Raw genomic sequence first — 18348 nt, 5'->3', positions numbered from 1 at the left:
AAGGACTCTTGAATGGAAGGCCTGATTTGGTAATTAGTAGTATTTATCAATTATTTATAGGATTTTAAAACAAAATTGGGAGAGATCTTAGGTATTGATATATATTTTTTAAAAAATTTTCTTGCACATGTGAATGTTGTATTGGTAATGATAAACTTCCTGTATATACTTTATGATATAGATTCACCTCGAGATTGAGATAGATCAAGTTTCCATCTATCTAGGGTAGGAATATAACACAATGAAATTAAGATCGAGACAATGTAATTTATTGTCTCGATCTTATATCATTAAAGCTAATATAATTTGTCAAAGTGAGCATAAGTTGTGTACCTTTTCTGAGTCGGAGTTGTCGGAGTAAATAGGGTTTAATCCAAAAAGGTTTGTCCTTGAAAGAGGCATTCATACATGGAGTAAACTATTAGATATGGAAGCCAATTAAGTATCAAATATGTACCCTAAAAATAATGGAAGGATCATTTTCAAAATCAATTTTCTAATTTTTACTTTAGCTTTAAATCTTATTACAAGATTTCCTTCTAATATTATATTCATGGAATCTCACACATTAATATTAAACTTACCTATAAACGAATATTTTTTAATACGTTAACAAATAGAAGTTTGTTATCGACACATGCAATAGAAATTTGTATATATGACTTTATCGAAAGATCAAACCATTCACATTTGAAATGCAATGACCTATGTTTAAATTGGATAAAATATGGACCTATAAACCACTTAAAGAATATATATTTGATCCAGACATATGAACTCGAACTCGAATTTTTTGAGCTAGAAAAAACACAAATATGAATCCAGAAAAAGTAGGTTAATTCATGAGACAAGAGTCATTAAATTCCTTTTAAGAACATAATATGAAAAAAAGATCAAATTTATTACAAAAAATAAAAAGCAAAAGTAAAAACAAAATTATGATTTAGATGAAGAGAGACAACAATGATTACCAGCCAAGAAGATCCAGAATCCCCAAAACCACTCTGCAAATACGCTTCAGCCCTTCTTCCCTCCGACGAAGCGTCGCCGGATAAGCCACCGTCGGGAACACTTTGAAGCCATTCCGGCAAACATTGGCATAATCTGCCGCCGCAGCCACATGCATATACGCATAATCATAAGTCTCATCGGCCAAGTCTTTGAGAGAAGCCCGAAGCGCTTCAGCTGCAAATGCGTACTTTTCGGAGCATTGTCGGATGAGTTTTGTTCTGTTCTTGTTGTTGTTGTTGTTGTGGTTGTTGGCTCCGGAGGTGGGGAGCTGAGATGAGAGGTAGGTGGAAGTGGCGGTGGCATTGGCGGCGCCGATGGAGACCATAATGGCGGCGAGGCCCTTGGTGTCGGCGGTGAGGCTGGTGGGGTCTGATTTCAGGGAGGACATGCAGAGGGCGTAGTAAAGAGTGCTTCTGCACGTCTTTTGGATTAGGGTTTGGTCGGCGGCTACAAACGTTGTTGGGGTTACGAGGAAGAGGAACAACATCACCAAATTCTTCATACCCATTTCAGATTTCCCTTCAAAATTTCTTCTTTTTTTCCCCTTTTTTCCTTAATGGAAGAGAGACAGAGAGAGCTATGAAGCAGAGGATCTCTCTGTTTAATGGTTCTAAGATATAAACAATTTTTTGTCTATTCTACGGCCTATAATATCGGTTAGTGATGGACTTGGACTATTACCAATAGTGTCAGAGTTAGACGTTGGCGTATCAATGAGGACGTTGGACCTCTTAAGTAGGTGGATTGTGAGATTCCACATCGGTTGAAGAGGCATAGAAACTTCTCTCCATAACACCCATGTTTTAAAATCGTAAAACTAATGAATGCACATAATCGGGAGAGGATAATGAATAAGGCACTCACTCAAAGCAACTTTTTATTTATCTTTTTTTTTTCTTTTTCTTTTGAGTGATGGAGAGGGATGTAGAGAGGACAATGAAAAGATAGCACTTTGTGGGGGCGAAAACAATGTATTTTTTTGCGTTTTGATTCGAAATACTCGATACAATCGCTACAATATGGGTACTAAACTTATACGATTGGATATACAAAAGAAAATCCGTAAAAATAGATTGAATATGGACATTATTAATTAGAACTCTAAACAAACCCTTTTTCCTTTTTTCTTTTTTGTAAATAATTAGAGAGAGAAGCATTAGTAATGTGAAGAATTATGAAGGAAGGAAGAATAAGAACACTTTACAAAAAGCAAGAAGAAAAAGATAAAAGAAAAAATGATTCCATTTTAATTAATAATAACACTGTTTGACCCTCCACAAAATATAATATATATTAATAATAAATACATACACACACACACAGTCACGGGCCAAAGCCGACGGCATAAACCACCGCCACTCAACAAACACAAAATGCCATTCTTTTCAAGGTTTTTTGCTATCATTGTTTCCTTTTATTATTATTATTTTGTCTGTTTTTCACTCATTTCTGCTATCCATCCTCTTTGTTTCACTCTATGATGCTAAAATCTGGATTTTGATTGTCTTTTAAGCTTATGCTTTTTGAAATCTTACGTCTAAAGAGAAAAACGAATCATTTTGTACCAGGGTGTGAAAACTTTTTCCAAATAGACACGTTTTAAAATTGTGAGGCTGACAATCATACGTAACGGGTCAAAACAGACAATATTTACTAGTAGTGAGCTTAAGTTGTTTGAACATGGAAAAACAGAAGAAGAAAACGGTGAAAACAGAATCCCTTATCCAATGGGAAGAACAGTAGTGGCCAATATTTTTACAATAAGATTACACGATGTATTAGATCTCGAGCTTAGAGATTAAATAAATAATAAAAGTATTGGTAGGTAGTTCATAATAAAATCTTAAGAATGTTAATTTAAAAGGGAAATAATTTAATCAAAAGCATTTTGATTATAATGTGTTGGGTTCCTGCTGTCATACACAAAATATCCAAAAAGTTGGACTCCTTTTCACACATTATATTCAACCATTCAATACTTTAATTCACTCCCCCTTCATTTATGAGTTATTTATTGAGATTGAGTATGCCATTAAAGGGTAGTTATATATGAGAGGATCGTGTTTAAATAATAATATAAATAATGTATACCCAAAATACTAAATCTCACATAGTAGGTGAAAACATATTTGTTTCACAGTATAAAAAGATATGTAATTCAATCTTAATCCTAAATGAGCTATGGACTCGTGTACGAGAAGAGCTTGTCATTTGATTTTCTTGTGGTGAAAATGACATTTTTACGATCAATTTAATAACCCAACATTTAGAAGACTTGACCAAATAAATAGTTGAGAATATAAGTTTCACTTTTTCTCATACAAAGAGAACAGAGGAGCAATTCCTTTAAGTACTCATTCCCAAACTTGAACAATAGGGTCTGACCATGTGGTTAGTCCAAGATGAACTTGATTTATGGTTGAATCATAAATAAACTATTCATTAAAGAATACGTAGCCTGTTTGTGATATTTCTTTTTGTCCGTATATATTAACACAATATTTAAGTCTAGGTTACGTATTATTCGGAAAATTATTTTTTTTTTCATTATTTTTCAGCTTTTATTGATTAGTGTAGGTGAAAATAAAAGAAAAAGGCTACAATGGGCCAGCTACTGGGTATGAATTAAATAAATCTGTTTTAAATTCAAAATTAAAATAATCTAATACCCATAATTTTTCTTCCTAATTTTTTTTATAAAAAAATAGAATATAGAAAGGATACTTAATACATTTTCAATTTACTAAACTATTTTTTTTTTTTGGTTTAATTCTGAAAATTATAAATTATTTTTGGGGGTTTTTTGTTGAAAAAAAATTATGTATCGTTGAGTATTATTTTGTGAGTTTAAAATATTAATTTTATAAATAATGATAACAAGGTTAGTTAGTATTGAATACGTATGTGGAAACTAAAAAAAAAAAAAAAAAAAACTTATTAAAATTCAAATAATTTATTTGATATTAATTAAATAAATCTATATTAACACAAAGTAGAAATAATTAAATAAGCTAACCAACACCCTAGTTTTTATAGCTAAAGACTTTTTTTTTGGACAATATTAAATTTTTATTTATTGAAATCTAGCTAAATAAAACATATTAACTTAATTGATTTTTATTTTTTTATAAATGGTATATTAATTAATTATCAAATTTCTCCAAAAAGAATTAATTAAAACTATTGACAAATTAACTAAAACTAAAATAGGTTAAACCTATTCAATTAAATATATTGGGTAGTAATAATTTTTTTTAGTAATTATGGTTGGTTATTTGATTACATCATCCTTAAATTATTTAGATCCATTAATTAACACTTATTGGTTGATTAGTTCATTGGATTTTATTTTATAAGTATATATACTTAAATTTATTAATTCCATAAAACAAACTCGTAAATCCACATTCTCGCTTAATACCAAATACAGATATATCACTTTTTATTAGTAAAAAAAAAAAATGCTATTAATCTCTAAACTCTTATAAAAGTACGTAACAATTTAGTTTTTTATTTTTAGTTTGTATAAGAAGAAAAATTATTGTGGTTTTTTTTTTTTTTTTTTTCAAAATAAGAAGATAAAAGTAGAAGGAAAAAAAATGAAAAATCAATCAAATTTAATTTTTTAAAAATGGCTTCTCCCTGTTTGATTATTGGAGTCTAATTAAATTCATTCCACAGCCAAACGGGTGAAAATGTATAAATCCACAGAAAATTCAAACTTTATCCCACCGTTTGAATGCCTTGTGTTTCATAATTTTATTATTTTCTTCTAAACCTAAAGCTTTGGAGTTGAAGCTGGAGAAACCCATGTCGAAAAAAGCTCTCAACCTCGCCGGAGAAGATGCAGAAAGTGCTAGCACTGAACGTAATGTAGCCAGAAGTTCCGGAGGTTGGGGGCGGTGGAGGTCATTTCAGACGATGGAAAAGGACGGCGCTCTGTTTCTCGGCACGGCGGAGGAAAGGCTGGTTTGGCTGCGATGTCAGATTATAGGTAGAGATGCAGAGTTTAATTCTCCATTTGGAGAAAGAAGAGTCTGTTATGCTGATCATACAGCTTCTGGTCGTTCTCTTAGTTATATCGAAGATTTCATCCTCCAAAACGTTCTACCTTTCTATGGTGATTTCTCAATCTAAAAAACTTCAAAATGGTTTAGATAAATATCTTTCCTCAGTTCACCAAATCTGCAGGCAACACTCACACAAGCAACAGCTACGTCGGGCAGCATACAACAAAGATGGCGAACGATGCGAACGCATACATCAAGAAGTGCTTAGGAGGTGGAGAAGAAGAAGCGCTTGTGTTCTGTGGCCAAGGCGCAACTTCCGCCATTAAAAGACTGCAAGAAGTGATGGGAATTGCAGTGCCATCCATTCTGAGACACAGGGTAATAGGGACCCTAAAGGAAGAAGAAAGGTGGGTTGTTTTTGTTGGACCTTATGAGCATCACTCCAACCTCCTCTCATGGCGGCAGAGCTTGGCGGAAGTGGTAGAAATTGGAATGGATGAAAATGGGGTTTTAGACATTGAGATGCTCAGATCCCAACTTGAGACGTATAAGAAAGCTGGAAAGAGGCTGATTTTGGGTTCTTTCTCAGCTTGTAGTAATGTCACAGGAATTTATTCAGATACAAAAGCTATTGCTACACTGATCCATGAATATGGAGGCCATGTTTGCTTTGATTTTGCTGCAAGGTACCTGAATTTTACCCATTTACTTGAATCAAAAGCATTGACTAAGTGTTTGACTACGATGCAGTGGCCCTTATGTGCAAATAGATATGCAATCAGGGGAAATTGATGGCTATGATGCGATTGTTCTAAGTACTCACAAGTTTCTTGGAGGGCCTGGATCACCTGGAATCCTTCTGATGAACAAAAGTCTCTATAAGTTGAAGTCATCTCCTCCATCAACTTGTGGGGGTGGTACTGTGAACTATGTCAATGGCTTCAGTGAAAAGGTAATGCAAAAAAGCTCACCAGATTTTGGGTTTTGTTCGAGTGGAATCCGTCCAATCGAAACTGAAAGTTCGGTAGATTTCGACGTCTGTTTCTTTGCTCATGGAAGATTTTCTGCAGGACACACTGTATAATGAAGACATAGAAGAGAGGGAAAACGGTGGAACACCACAGATTATAGGAATAATAAGAGCAGCTATGGCTTTTGAGGTAAAGGAATATATCAGCAACCAAGAGATAGAGAAGCAAGAACACCAGTACGTAGAAAGGGCTTTGAAGAGACTTCTCCCAAATAGAAGCATCTGCATTTTAGGGAGCACGTCTTATAAGCGACAAGCCATATTATCTTTTATCATTTACTCTTCGGCTAATTCGTCCCCCAACTGTATCACTAACAGATTATGTAAACCTAACAGCAGAGAAAAGGCTGAAAAGCTTTATATGTGGAAAGAGACAGGGTATATGAGAGCAAAACCTCTTCATGGTTCTTTTGTTGCAGCACTCCTGAGCGATCTGTTCGGCATTCAGGCTCGAGGAGGATGCAGTTGTGCCGGTCCCTATGGTCACAAGCTGCTCAACATTGATGAAAAATGCTCACATGCCTACAGATCTGCCATTGCCAAGGTATCTTTCAAATTTGCATTCCATGAAACAGTGAAGTTTGTCCAAACTAAATCTCTAACAACCTAATAGGGCTATGCTGGAATGAAACCTGGATGGACAAGAATAAGCTTTGCCTACTACATGCCAAATGAGGAGTTCGAGTTCATTTTAAAAGCTTTAGAATTCATAGCTGATTATGGACAAAGATTCCTTCCTTTGTATGCCTTCAATTTGCGAACTGGCAGCTGGACACCGAAGAAAAAGGAGCTCGCCGACCTACTCGGGAAGGAGAATTACAGGAACAGTCACATCTTAGCATTCAAAAACAGGTGCGCCAATGCAGAAGCTAAGTTAGCAGCCACAGTAAACAAGCATAAATCATATTTAGAATCTGCCAAAAAAACCGCAAATCTTCTCCCCAAGTTTCCCCCTGAGAGAAAGCTTCACGAGGACATTGAATCCTCTCTATTATACTTCAGAATCTAGAAAAATACCACATTATAGTTGCGTTGTAATCTTGGTTAGCCAGTAGTTGAATAACGATGTCCAACAAATAAACAATGCACAAATAAATTCTTTTTTCAAATTTTTTTTGCCCACTTCTCCAGATATCATAATCCCCTTCTTCCAAGTTGGCAGCGTAGCATAAATAAAAGGAAGAAAATATTTCTTCATTGATAAATATTAATTATGATGTGATGTGTCCAAAACTTTGTGAACGATACTCAAGAAAAACGTTAACAAAATAAAAATTTATATGACCCGATGAAAAATGGTACAATTTACAAGGACTACTTCAAACAAATACCTCTTCTCAGTGATGCTAACTCAGGCTGAAAGACAATTCCAGCAATTCAGTCGTAATTTCAGCAACTTCTCACAGCCTAAAACAAAAGTATTGCATCATCTTTACTGGAATATAAGAACCCATGAAGCCTCCAGCAAACATAGTTCTCAAATGTGCAATTTTTCCAAGCCTTCATCATCTGCAGTAAAACATAAGCACCCACAAAGTCACCAACTTACATAGTCATCAAGGATGCAATTTCCCAGACATTCAGGAATCTGGCATTTACTGCCAACATTTATGATCTGCAAGAGAAGAGTAAACAGAAATCATCAATTGCTTCCCTGTGTTCAAGTGAAAGCACTCGGGAAAAATGAAGGGAAAAGTTATTAAGAGTGTACAAGCTGCACTCTGCATGAAAAAAATGACATGATAATAAAGTTTCAAACCCTGGTAAAGATCCTATGATACAAACACAGAGAGAATGAGAGGTAGAGCATAAATGGTAGACCAATTTCTTCAGGAAAGTATCTGATTTTATGGGATCATTGCAAAATTCAAATTAGAAATAAGAATTTCTTTGATTTTTCTTCATTCTTCCTCCCAATCAAATAATTGAGCAGCTATTTCTTCCACTTAGAAATTTTAGAGTTGGAAATAGATATATTTATAACAGGGAGTATGCACGAAAACAATAACAGGATAAGGTTAAAATGGGCTAAGGTACTATTTCAGTTTAATGTTGCCCGGTAATTCCAGAAGATCTACACCCACTATTTTGCAGGGATATTTATCGTAAGATTGCAAGTGAAGGACTAATATTAACAGTACTACGCTTAATTAGGTCATAAAGCTCAGATAAACAAGCATATTTTTTTAGGAAGAAATGACGAATGACAAGTTGTTTGGGATAGAGTTCTTTTTTCTTTTGATACTTTTTATTGGTCAAAAAATGTAATGTAAGAGTTTGACAAGACTTCTTATCCACTCTACTAGGACAAACTCCTGTAATTTCAGTTTCTTTCGTTTGAGGTTTTCTCGTCCCACTACATATTTGTACTATTGTATATACTTCTCATTATCAATGATTCATTGCCATGTATGTTTTCAATTAACAAGAAAAGGAAAAGGCTAAAATGGGTGCATGAGTAAAAGACAATGAGTGAGAGAGCTAACAGATGAAGGAAATTGTTCTTACATTCAAAGGAAATGACTGGCCATCAGAAGTTGCGGCTTCTCTTCATCTTCTACAACATCTGCAGAAGCTTCAGCTCTGATTTCCTGAACCCTTTTTTCCCAGATATCATCAATTAGTTTCCAAGTTTCGTCATTAACAACTTGTGTCTGCATAAGGGTTCAATTCACCGAGGAAAGATCCAATTATCAGTACTTCAACATTATGGCTTAGGTAAATCTGAGCATTATAGATCGATGTTACCTCCATAGGTCGAGGCGCACCAAAATTCACAAATCCAACATTTCCAGGTGCAAATGTAACCCTTCCAGGAAGTGTAACTCCATAAATTCCCCACCGTCCAGCATACATCAGAGCTCCATGTTCATCAATTGGACGCACAGCAGGCTGATAAGGTGCAACCAAAAATTTCCTTAGATAGTTTGAAGACACAGAATATCTGAACATTCACAAGTGAAATTATTGAATAACATAAATCCAAACTACATTGGGTGTTTCATTTAATATTTCCACATCACTATCTTTGAGACCATTAATAAATATTTTAAATACCTAAACTTCGGATTAAGAATTTCTTATCTAGTTTACTATGTCAAATTACATCACTATCTAGTTTACAAAGTCAAATTCCCATAACCGAAAAATCAAGAGCATGAATTTAGATGATGAAGGAATCAACAATCTTTTGTCAAAAAGAGACTATTTTGAACCCCTAAACAAACCCCTCAATGGATATTGGGGATGTTTTCTAGGAATTTCAGGCATTGATTTCTTAGTCAAGTCAGCTTTAAAAGAGATCGTCGTAAGACTTCAGGTGAACCTGGGGAAGGAACTCCCATTTTTAATATATGCAATTAAACAAAGAGACAAACCGAACAACTACCATGTGAAAGTAAACAAGCTATGATAATCTCCCAATGATGGAAATACATTTTTCTGAAGTCAAGAAAAACCACCTGTGGAAACCGAGGAGCCTTTTCATATATGTCACGAATTTCCTCAGCCCTTATCTCTCCCTTTTCAAGTAAAACATCTGCATAATACAAATGCTGCATATTCAATAAGTGATAGATCTTGCATGATACCGACTCATTAAATGAAATCAACTTTGTCAATTTCCAGTGCATCTCGATATTTAAGCTAAACTACTGTGAAGATTTTTCAACAGTTGACAATTGTTGTATAAATTAAAATAAAGAATTATATAAACCAATATGACCTGTGATTGTCTCTACAGCGGAATGGTATTCTCTCAAGACTGAAAAACATTTTTCCACAGCATAACGCAAGTATTCCTCACGAAGTGCTTCAAGTTTGGATGCAAGCTGTAGAAAGTATCCAAAGTAACTGAGTTATTGAAATATTTTATCATTTAGAAAATAACAGTCATAAAGACTTGAAAAGTATTGAGTTTCAATCATGAAGACAAACATTTGGAACAAGATCACCATGATTCCTGTAGTATGCTTTGCCAAAAGCTGTCATCCCTGTCTGCAGAATCAAAAATTCTGCCAACTTGGAAGCATCTAACGTGGCCTTTGAAGAGATCCAGCACATATTATCAACCCCAAACATTTCCTCCTCAATTACTCGTGCTGTGAGAAATCCAGTGAGAAGTATTAATAACTTAAATGAAGCCAGTGAATAAAGTAGTGATCCTAATATAATTTTAAAGAGTGAATGCCAACGTGCAAGAGACTACCCTGGAAGCAAAATTGATTTTTGATTTCACATTTTAAAAAGGAATTATCAACATTTAATAGACAATGTAGGACGGAGGTGGGAGTGGGGAACTGACAAGCTGAACCAATAAAGGCAAAGCCATTAAATTCGCGACTCTTCATACCTGACACTTGATAACTCTGTCTAGATTCATTTAAAATAAGGTTTTAACATCAGGTATCGGTTCCATTTATTTATACAAAAGAAAAAAAAAACCCTGAAACCAATAAAACAATTCATATTTCAATGACTACAATATTGAATTGGTAAGCTAGATACGATCCTCTCCCTTTCTCAATTTCTTCCCAAAGGAAATCCCTCGTAAGCTTCTCCAAGGATTTACTGTGGGGTGGTTCATGCAATTTACCCAAAGTTTAATTTCACCACACATAGGAACTCCCAATAGAAAACAAACCATAGAAAATTATAAAGTAAAGCATAAGAATTTTATATAACTTACGAGCACATGCACGGACAATGGAATTAACATAATCTATTTTTCTTGAAAACACTCTCCCTGGAATTTCAGCATAATGCATATTTGGCTGACTACGGATTGATTTTATATCCGTCTGCAAGGATAAGAATAAAAAATAGTTAACGTGCCTTTTAACCAAGGAAATGTTATAAAACTTTCAAACAAGACAACAACACTACCTTGATGAATGGGCGGTGGGTATCTGGAAAATAGGAAGCCAGAATCGCAACGGCTGCTTCCCTATATGCCAATCTTAGTTTCAAATCTTCTGGAATTTCAGTACTATCTTCCTGACCAGTTTCAAAGGTACCCTTTTGCTGCAAACCATTGAGCAAGTAGAGAAATGTTGATAATGCAGCAACCCAACAAAAAATAGTGCAATGCGTTTATCCTTTTACAAGGAAAAAGTGCTATATCTAGGCTCCTGAAGAATGGAGGGAGTGGGGGCAGGCAAATATGACTAACCCTTTTCAATGCTTCAAGCAACTCTTCACGTCCAATATAGTCCAGATCCTTTCTGGCAGTCAAAATTCCAGCTTCGTTTCTGTCCAAAATTGAAAATAAATAAATACACAACTCTCCTTTGAAGTATAAAATGCACATAAAAAATCTTGTTGAAATATAGTCACAGCTTAAATATTTTCTTATTAGTACAGTATATTTTGCAATTCTGCCCCTGTGAAATCTTCAGTTAGCTCAGCAATTTCTTGAAGTAGAGCCTCCTTAATCTCCTCAGAACGAAAAAATTTATTTCTAGCATGCACCTGCAATCACATGCAGATCCTAATAAGATATCATAACTTTTTAAGAGTTTTCTGACTCTAAGAACGAACCAACTATCTGAATACCTTTAATATGGCCAATCTTCCATCTTTAGATGGCAAACCAACTCTTATAATTTTATCAAAACGGCCCTTTCTCAACAGAGCAGGATCGAGAATATCAAGTCTATTTGTTGCACCAATAACTAGCACCTGAAAAATTCAGATTTACCGATCAATCAGAAACTAACTCTTTTAAGTTTAAGAAAAGATGAGAAAAAATTCCTAAAAATCTAGGTGGGATGATTTTTTTATATGGGGGAGCTCTTTCGGATCTTGATCTGACCCAAGAGAGTTAATATTTTCTATTATATAAAGAAAACTTTTTTTTTTTTAACGAGAAACGTAACATTTCATTAAGGAAATGGAAAAAAAAAAAAAAAAAAAACTAATGCTCTAGAAATACAAACTCCACTAGGAGAAAGAAAAAGAAGGAAAACTATATCAAAATAAGAAAACTTTGAAAGTCAGTGAATGCTTTCTATGAAAACACAACTTCTTCCATGATTAACAGCTCCCAATTTAAAAAGTAATGACTTCAGCTTCCATGTACCACTGCAGGCTATAAACACCTGGATCTCCCATCTCTCGTATTCTAAAATAACTATCCTGCTCCTCTTATGTGGACTGAATAATGAATATTAAGCAAAATTTAGATTAATAAATCATAGAAAATTGGAAAGGAAAAACCTATATTCTAAAATATGGACATATATAGATGAGAATCTGTGGCTGGAAATTAAGACGACTTCCAGATAGGATACTATACAATAACAATAAGTTCACGTTCTCTACATACCTGTGCAGTAGAAACCTTGAATCCATCCATCTCAGTCAATATTTGAAGTAGGCCTTGTTCCCTTTCTGCTCCACCCTGCATAACACATTCTATTAAATCTATATTGCATGCAATGAATATTCAAGTTCGTGCATGTTAAGTGAGGAGCAGAGTTCCATAGCAAAGCCACTTTACAGCATATCCCTTAATATAGATGCATTTGAAGCTACAAAATCAGGTCCATATTCAATAGTAATCATTTCCAGCTGTCAACCACAGACACACAAAGATGATAGTTCGGCACACCATCAAAAAGAGTACTGCAAAATTTCTAACAAGTTGCATGTTTTTTTTTTATCGTTTGAGACTAAGGTTTATTTTACCATTTCAATGGATTTGGTTACAGGTCAATCACAAATTACTTTTGTTGTTGCAAGTCTAAATTAGACTGTTTTTTTTTTTTAATTATTTTTAGAGAATTACACGTCCCTCTTATAGGAAAAATCGACTAAATCTAAATAGATAAATAATCTAAATTCTCTAGATACTGGATAATCTAAATAAATACCTATAAAATGGGTAACTAAATCTAAATAATAAATACTTCAATATCATGTGTATGTCTTTTTTCATACAGGGACGACAAGTGGAGCTCAAAGGAATACATTCCACTATGGCAGAAGGCGCCTGAACTCAATTCCTTGCATCCAACCACTATCCAGGAAATGCAACTTCAGAAATTGCTAGTGGAAAATGTTTCTCTCTTTGATCAACCAACGGGGATGACTCCTAGCCCATCTTGTGATCACCGAATTCCCTTGGATACTGAAGCTACACCTGTGGTGGTGCGCCCCTACAGATATCCCCATGAACAAAAGGATGAGATAGAACGCCAATGTGCAGCCATGCTACAACAAGGGATCATCCGTCCCAACTGGTCTCCTTTTTCTTCTCAGGAAATTCTAGTTCTGAAAGCTGATAATTCATGGCGCTTATGTGTGGATTACAGGGAACTCAATACAAAGACCATCAAAGACAAATTCCAATATCAGTCATTGATGAACTACTTGAAGAATTGGGAGGAACAAAGTTCACAAAGTTAGACTTGCTATCCGGGTATTATCAAATTGCCATGGATCCTCCCAATATTGAGAAGACAACCTTTCAAACACATCAGGTCATTTCGAGTTTTTGGTCATGATTGAGTCATGGTTCAATTGATATAGCAACATTTATTACACAACTTGTATAAATAGTCATAAACATCAATGAAGATGGTACCTAAAAGTTTTCAACTTAGTCTTGAGTACTTTAACTCAAAGGTATTAAGGTTCCCTCAACTTGAGCCTTACAAATTCAACATAGGTCGAAAGAAGAATTCTACTTCTTCTCCCACACAAACATCGTCTACCTCCACTTACGAGAGACCCATAACTCAATCACAAACTTGGGCCCGTAACAGAATCATTTTCCTTCCCTTACCTGAATCTTATGATAAGCTAATAATAAAATAATTAAATAAATAATAATAATAAATTAAAAAAAAAAAAAAAAAAAAGACAAACAATAAAAAGTTGTAGAGCTACTTAATAGCTTTAGAAATTCACCTACCGAGGAAAGGGAAAGGCAAAGATGATTATAGTGACCAATCGCACAAAATTCCCTGCTTTATTTTAATAATGATTATTTCTAGTTTCACACTTCAGCAGGATATCTCACTTTCTTGTCCTAAGAAAGCCTAAATACTCTGAGGCTTCAGTCAATTCCATGTAATAATCACATAAGCATATGGCAGAAAAAATGAAATACCAAATAAAAATGCAGGTGGAAAATTTTGAGGTAAACACATTATTTAGAAAATGGGATGAAGAAAAAAGTGTGTTTCCCTTACTCCACCAATATCAGGTCCACCACGTTTGCTACCAATGGCATCTATCTCGTCAATAAATATAATGGAAGGTGCATATGATCTGGCGCTAGCAAAAAGATCCTTCACACGGGAGGCTGCCACTCCCACAAACATCTGGCGAAATAAATAACAAATTGCTGACGTTTCTGAATCCATTTTCTTTAATCAAGTACATCAATCTACATTTAAACAATGATTTTTATTCATGTTGCAACAACACATGATTTTATAACTAACCACCCTTAATATGAAAACCCGAGTGAATTGAAATTAGGAACCCTTTGGTTATGTGAACTTAATTCACAAACACTAAAACCTCTAAATCTATTCGAGTTCAACCCTAAGGACTAAGTTAGACAAGGATTGCCTTAAGATCAAACTCTTGAGACAGAACAAGTTGCTTGGCCCAAGATATGAACACTCCACAAAATAGGATGATCAATCCTACTTGAACGTTCTTGGCATGCAACTCAATGCATGAATTGCAAAATTCAACAAGCTTTTTTGGCTAAACTTGAAAGAAGCACCAAGGCTAAAATTCAATCATCACAATCTATTTCCAAAACAACCTGATGGCTAGGGTTTAGATAGCCTCCCAATGAAACCCTCATGCCACATTGACCATATCAAAACTACAATAATGCCCCTACTTAATATCATGAAAAGGATAAAATTCAAAAACAATAAAATTACATAAAAATTATTAGATAAAATATGAATAACAATTCGGTGTTCTTGGTGATTCATATTAACCCAGTCAGCTCATTCCAGAAAGAGTGAATGGGCTGAACTCAGATGCTGTACCCAAAAGACTGAGCACCGTTAAATAGAATAAGTGAGACTGGTGCAGAATAAGCGCTTTTCATTTGGCCTCAAGAAGCAATATTTCTACTTCTATATTATCATTTTTTCTTCAAATAAAATGTGTATTTGAATCAAACCTTCCTCTTTTTATTAACCAGGACAATGAAAAAAACTAGCAAAAGGAATGGGAAATTCCACGATTTTTTATAACAAACCATCGGACTAGAAAGGAAGTGTGGGATTTGGCAAACAAGATGACCGGCCTTTTCTATGTGTACTCTTCACTCAAATTTTTGTACTCAAAATGCCTCTTCCTTTTTTCTTCTCTTTTTTTTTTTTTTTTTTTTTTTTTTTTTTTTTTTTTTTTTTTTTTTTTTTTTTTTTTTTTTGTTGCTAATTTTAGTCTTTTTGTGAAACCTCTTTCCCTTTCAAGTTGGATGAGCAACAAACCTCACCTCTACAAAATCCGTTCCATTTACAGCAAAGAATGGAAGTCCAGCTTCACCAGCAATAGCTTTAGCCAGTAGCGTTTTACCAGTTCCAGGAGGCCCATGGAGCAGTACTCCTTTTGGGCAATAGATACCCTTTTCTTGGAAGGTTTCGTCATTTTTGAGAATTCGTACAATCTCTTGCAACTCCCTCTTTATATACTCCTGTCCAGCAAAATCACTGAAAGTGATACCAGTAGTTTCTTCTGCTGATATAAATTTTGCCCTGGTAAAAAGTCATAAAGATTAAATTTCAAATTCCAGGAATGGCACAAAAGATGATCATTACAACAAAAATATGTAACAACACATAGGGATTGGATTCAGAAACCAGAGAGAGAGAGAGACCTTCCTTTAAAGAAATGAAAGTATTGAACGTCGGTCCACTAGCACAAAACTATTTATAAGCATTCTGAATTAGAGAAATAGGAGACTACTAAAGCAATTAAAAGAGCCGCAGTCTACATTGAAGCTTTTGCAGAAGTGTCAACCAACTGAACAAAATTAACATTAACCAGACAGGAAATATTCAAAAAATTAATCAAAGATATCTACTTACCGACTCTTTCCTAAAGATCCAAGTGTCTGGCGCTGGAGTGGTGGTCTAGTTGTTTTTGTAGGAACTCCCAAATCACAAGGTATCAACTTTGCATATATTGGTCTCATCAAGTTATCAATCCAAAGATACAGTGCAACAGAGAGTGCTAGTCGCATAGACCAAACAACTGCAGTTGCAACAGATGAATAGACTTCTGCAGGGACTGCATCCACATTAATTACATCAACATTTACTATTTGTTGATGTAACCTTTTCCAGACATCGTTCCAACAATCAATTGGCATACGATCAATCACATGACGCCGAAAGATGACTTCATTCTTTGCATTTCCACCTGTTCCATCCTTGTAATATGGTAAAATAACTGCACATATGTATAACTATCAACTATCAGAATTTTTTCAGAAAGTAAATATTATACCCTCCTACAGAGATCGCTGAAAGAGAATTTCTTGAATCCATAACTAACAATCAATTGTTAGAGACGTAGAACAGCAAGAATGTCTTAAAAAGCTAATTTACAACAAAATATCTTAAGAGGCTCTAGAAAATTGTAGTCTTTCTTTCTTTCTTTCTTTCTTTCTTTTTTTTTTCTCTTTTTCTTGCTTTTAAATAAACTTGAAAACAAGAAACATGCGTGTGTTCTGAAATATAAAGAGAATTTACTGTGACTACCTGACATTGTCTGACCGTAATTTGAGTACTCAATGAACTGGACATTGTTCGAATTAAGCAGTGTCCAAAAATCACTAAAATTAATTCTGTGGGAATTCTCGGGATCCCACTCAGTTCCCTTTAATTTTCCACGCATGGTCAATAAGGCCCTACTCCAACTAGAAGCCATTACAAGCTGCCTCTCTAATTGCAAATTCGCCTTCCTCTGAAGTTCTTCCAACTTATTTATCCGTTGTCTCTCATCATCCTTCAATTTCTGAAAAATCAAGAAAAAAAGAAAAGGTTAGAGAATCAAATTAGTATTGACTTTCACCTAGAAAAGAAGTTCTTCAATTGCTGTTAAATACATGTGCAGGCACGCGTTGAGTCACCGAGAGCCAAACATATGCCTAGTCTATTGATTTTCACTAGACATAACGATGTCTTCGTCATTGCAAAAATTAAAGACAATCAACATAACGATTTTATGCAACAAACGCCTTCCATGTAATGGCTACTTTTAGGTTTTAGCCGTCATATAAAAGTTTGTTTTCTAAACACCAGTTTCAATTTCAGGAACTGTAGAACACTTCTCTCTCGTTCAACATCAGCTAACGTTTCTGCCTCTTCGACTTATTCAGTAAGCCGGCACCAAATACATCCGCCAAAATTACCTTTCTCTTCTTAAAGTCCTCGAATCTCCCTAATGAAACATCAATCAGAATTTAAACATAGAAAAGAGAAGAAGAAAAAAACCTCGAATAGCTGAGCTGACTCGACGTCTTCCTCGACATTTGTGGAGGCTATCACCGCATCTGTGTCCGAACTTGAAGCTTTTGGAGTGAAAACTCTGTGCTGCCGGAACTTGGGGAAAGTAAAGATGCGGTCTCTGGAACGAGTTTTGGTAGGTGAACCATGATTGCTACACGATGAAGAACAGGATGAAACTAGCTGAATTCGACCGAGAGATGTAGTGGAAGGAAGAGCGGGATGCGATAATTGCATTAAATTAAGTGCGTTTGAAGCCATAAACATCATGATTCCAGCATTTAGGAATGTCTTCTACTCCCCTATCTGGTCGTCGCACTCAGTTTCTTGAGAACTATGAGATGAAATAGAAGAATGGTGGCTGTACAGAAGCGGGTTTTATCTGAGGTTTTTTGTATGTGTTTTTAGTGCTTCGTACGGGAAAATATTTATGATTTATTAATACCCAAATCTCGTAAAATAAAATAAAATTAATATCAATTAATAAAAATGTTTATTAGTCTAATTTGTTTTTTAATTTTTAAAATTTTAATACCTTAAATATATGACGAAATATCATATGGAGACGTCTCAATATTATTTCTAAACATTTAATATTAATTTTTGAAATATTATGAATGGTTTTTATTTTTTTAATTTAAATGTATTTTGAAGTTTTAAAAATTCAAAAATATTTTTAGTATTTTTAAAACTATTTTTGAAATAAAGTATTAAGTGTACCGTTTTTTTATACAAAATTTAATGATAATTTTATTAATTTAACCGATAACTAACCCTCTTAATTTTTTTCATTCAAATTAATTAAACTATT

At 34.5% G+C, this 18348-nt stretch overlaps 3 protein-coding genes across 15 annotated transcripts; 1 reads left to right on the top strand and 2 right to left on the bottom strand.

Moving 5' to 3' along the window:
• Positions 1-818: 818 nt before the first annotated feature.
• On the bottom strand, positions 819-14651 carry LOC111477746 (cell wall / vacuolar inhibitor of fructosidase 2-like). The gene is made up of 2 exons (XM_023121633.1): positions 14645-14651; positions 819-1563 (listed from the first exon to the last, which is right to left on the bottom strand). The coding sequence occupies exon 2, from the start codon at positions 1517-1519 to the stop codon at positions 968-970; it is 552 nt and encodes a 183-aa protein (XP_022977401.1). The 5' UTR covers positions 1520-1563; positions 14645-14651; the 3' UTR covers positions 819-967.
• On the top strand, positions 4654-7065 carry LOC111477744. The gene is made up of 5 exons (XM_023121630.1): positions 4654-5131; positions 5203-5707; positions 5772-5973; positions 6092-6595; positions 6665-7065. Exons 1-5 carry the CDS (start codon positions 4822-4824, stop codon positions 7058-7060), a joined length of 1917 nt encoding a protein of 638 aa, XP_022977398.1. The 5' UTR covers positions 4654-4821; the 3' UTR covers positions 7061-7065.
• Positions 5585-17912, bottom strand: LOC111477742 (probable inactive ATP-dependent zinc metalloprotease FTSHI 4, chloroplastic). 13 transcript variants are annotated; one of them, XR_002717345.1, is made up of 23 exons: positions 17526-17912; positions 16791-17046; positions 16116-16479; positions 15524-15782; positions 14247-14378; positions 12377-12451; positions 11605-11730; positions 11411-11520; positions 11222-11300; positions 10936-11073; positions 10739-10850; positions 9988-10151; positions 9776-9881; positions 9513-9589; positions 8800-8943; positions 8560-8705; positions 7383-7666; positions 6684-6850; positions 6447-6581; positions 6227-6362; positions 5993-6085; positions 5845-5880; positions 5585-5711 (listed from the first exon to the last, which is right to left on the bottom strand). XR_002717345.1 is itself a non-coding variant. In XM_023121628.1 (18 exons), the coding sequence occupies exons 1-16, from the start codon at positions 17805-17807 to the stop codon at positions 8562-8564; spliced, it is 2568 nt and encodes an 855-aa protein (XP_022977396.1). In that variant the 5' UTR covers positions 17808-17912; the 3' UTR covers positions 7221-7560; positions 7658-7666; positions 8560-8561. The 13 variants fall into 13 exon arrangements, 4 of the variants coding, with proteins under 4 accessions (XP_022977396.1, XP_022977394.1, XP_022977393.1 ...); XR_002717346.1 differs by having other exon boundaries at positions 5845-6085; positions 7383-7458; positions 7601-7666; XR_002717340.1 differs by having other exon boundaries at positions 5845-6085.
• Positions 17913-18348: the final 436 nt, after the last annotated feature.

Source organism: Cucurbita maxima, unplaced genomic scaffold (assembly GCF_002738345.1).
Source record: "Cucurbita maxima cultivar Rimu unplaced genomic scaffold, Cmax_1.0 Cma_Scf00004, whole genome shotgun sequence".
Lineage (NCBI taxonomy): Eukaryota > Viridiplantae > Streptophyta > Magnoliopsida > Cucurbitales > Cucurbitaceae > Cucurbita > Cucurbita maxima.
This window is presented reverse-complemented; position numbering and strand designations above follow the sequence as displayed.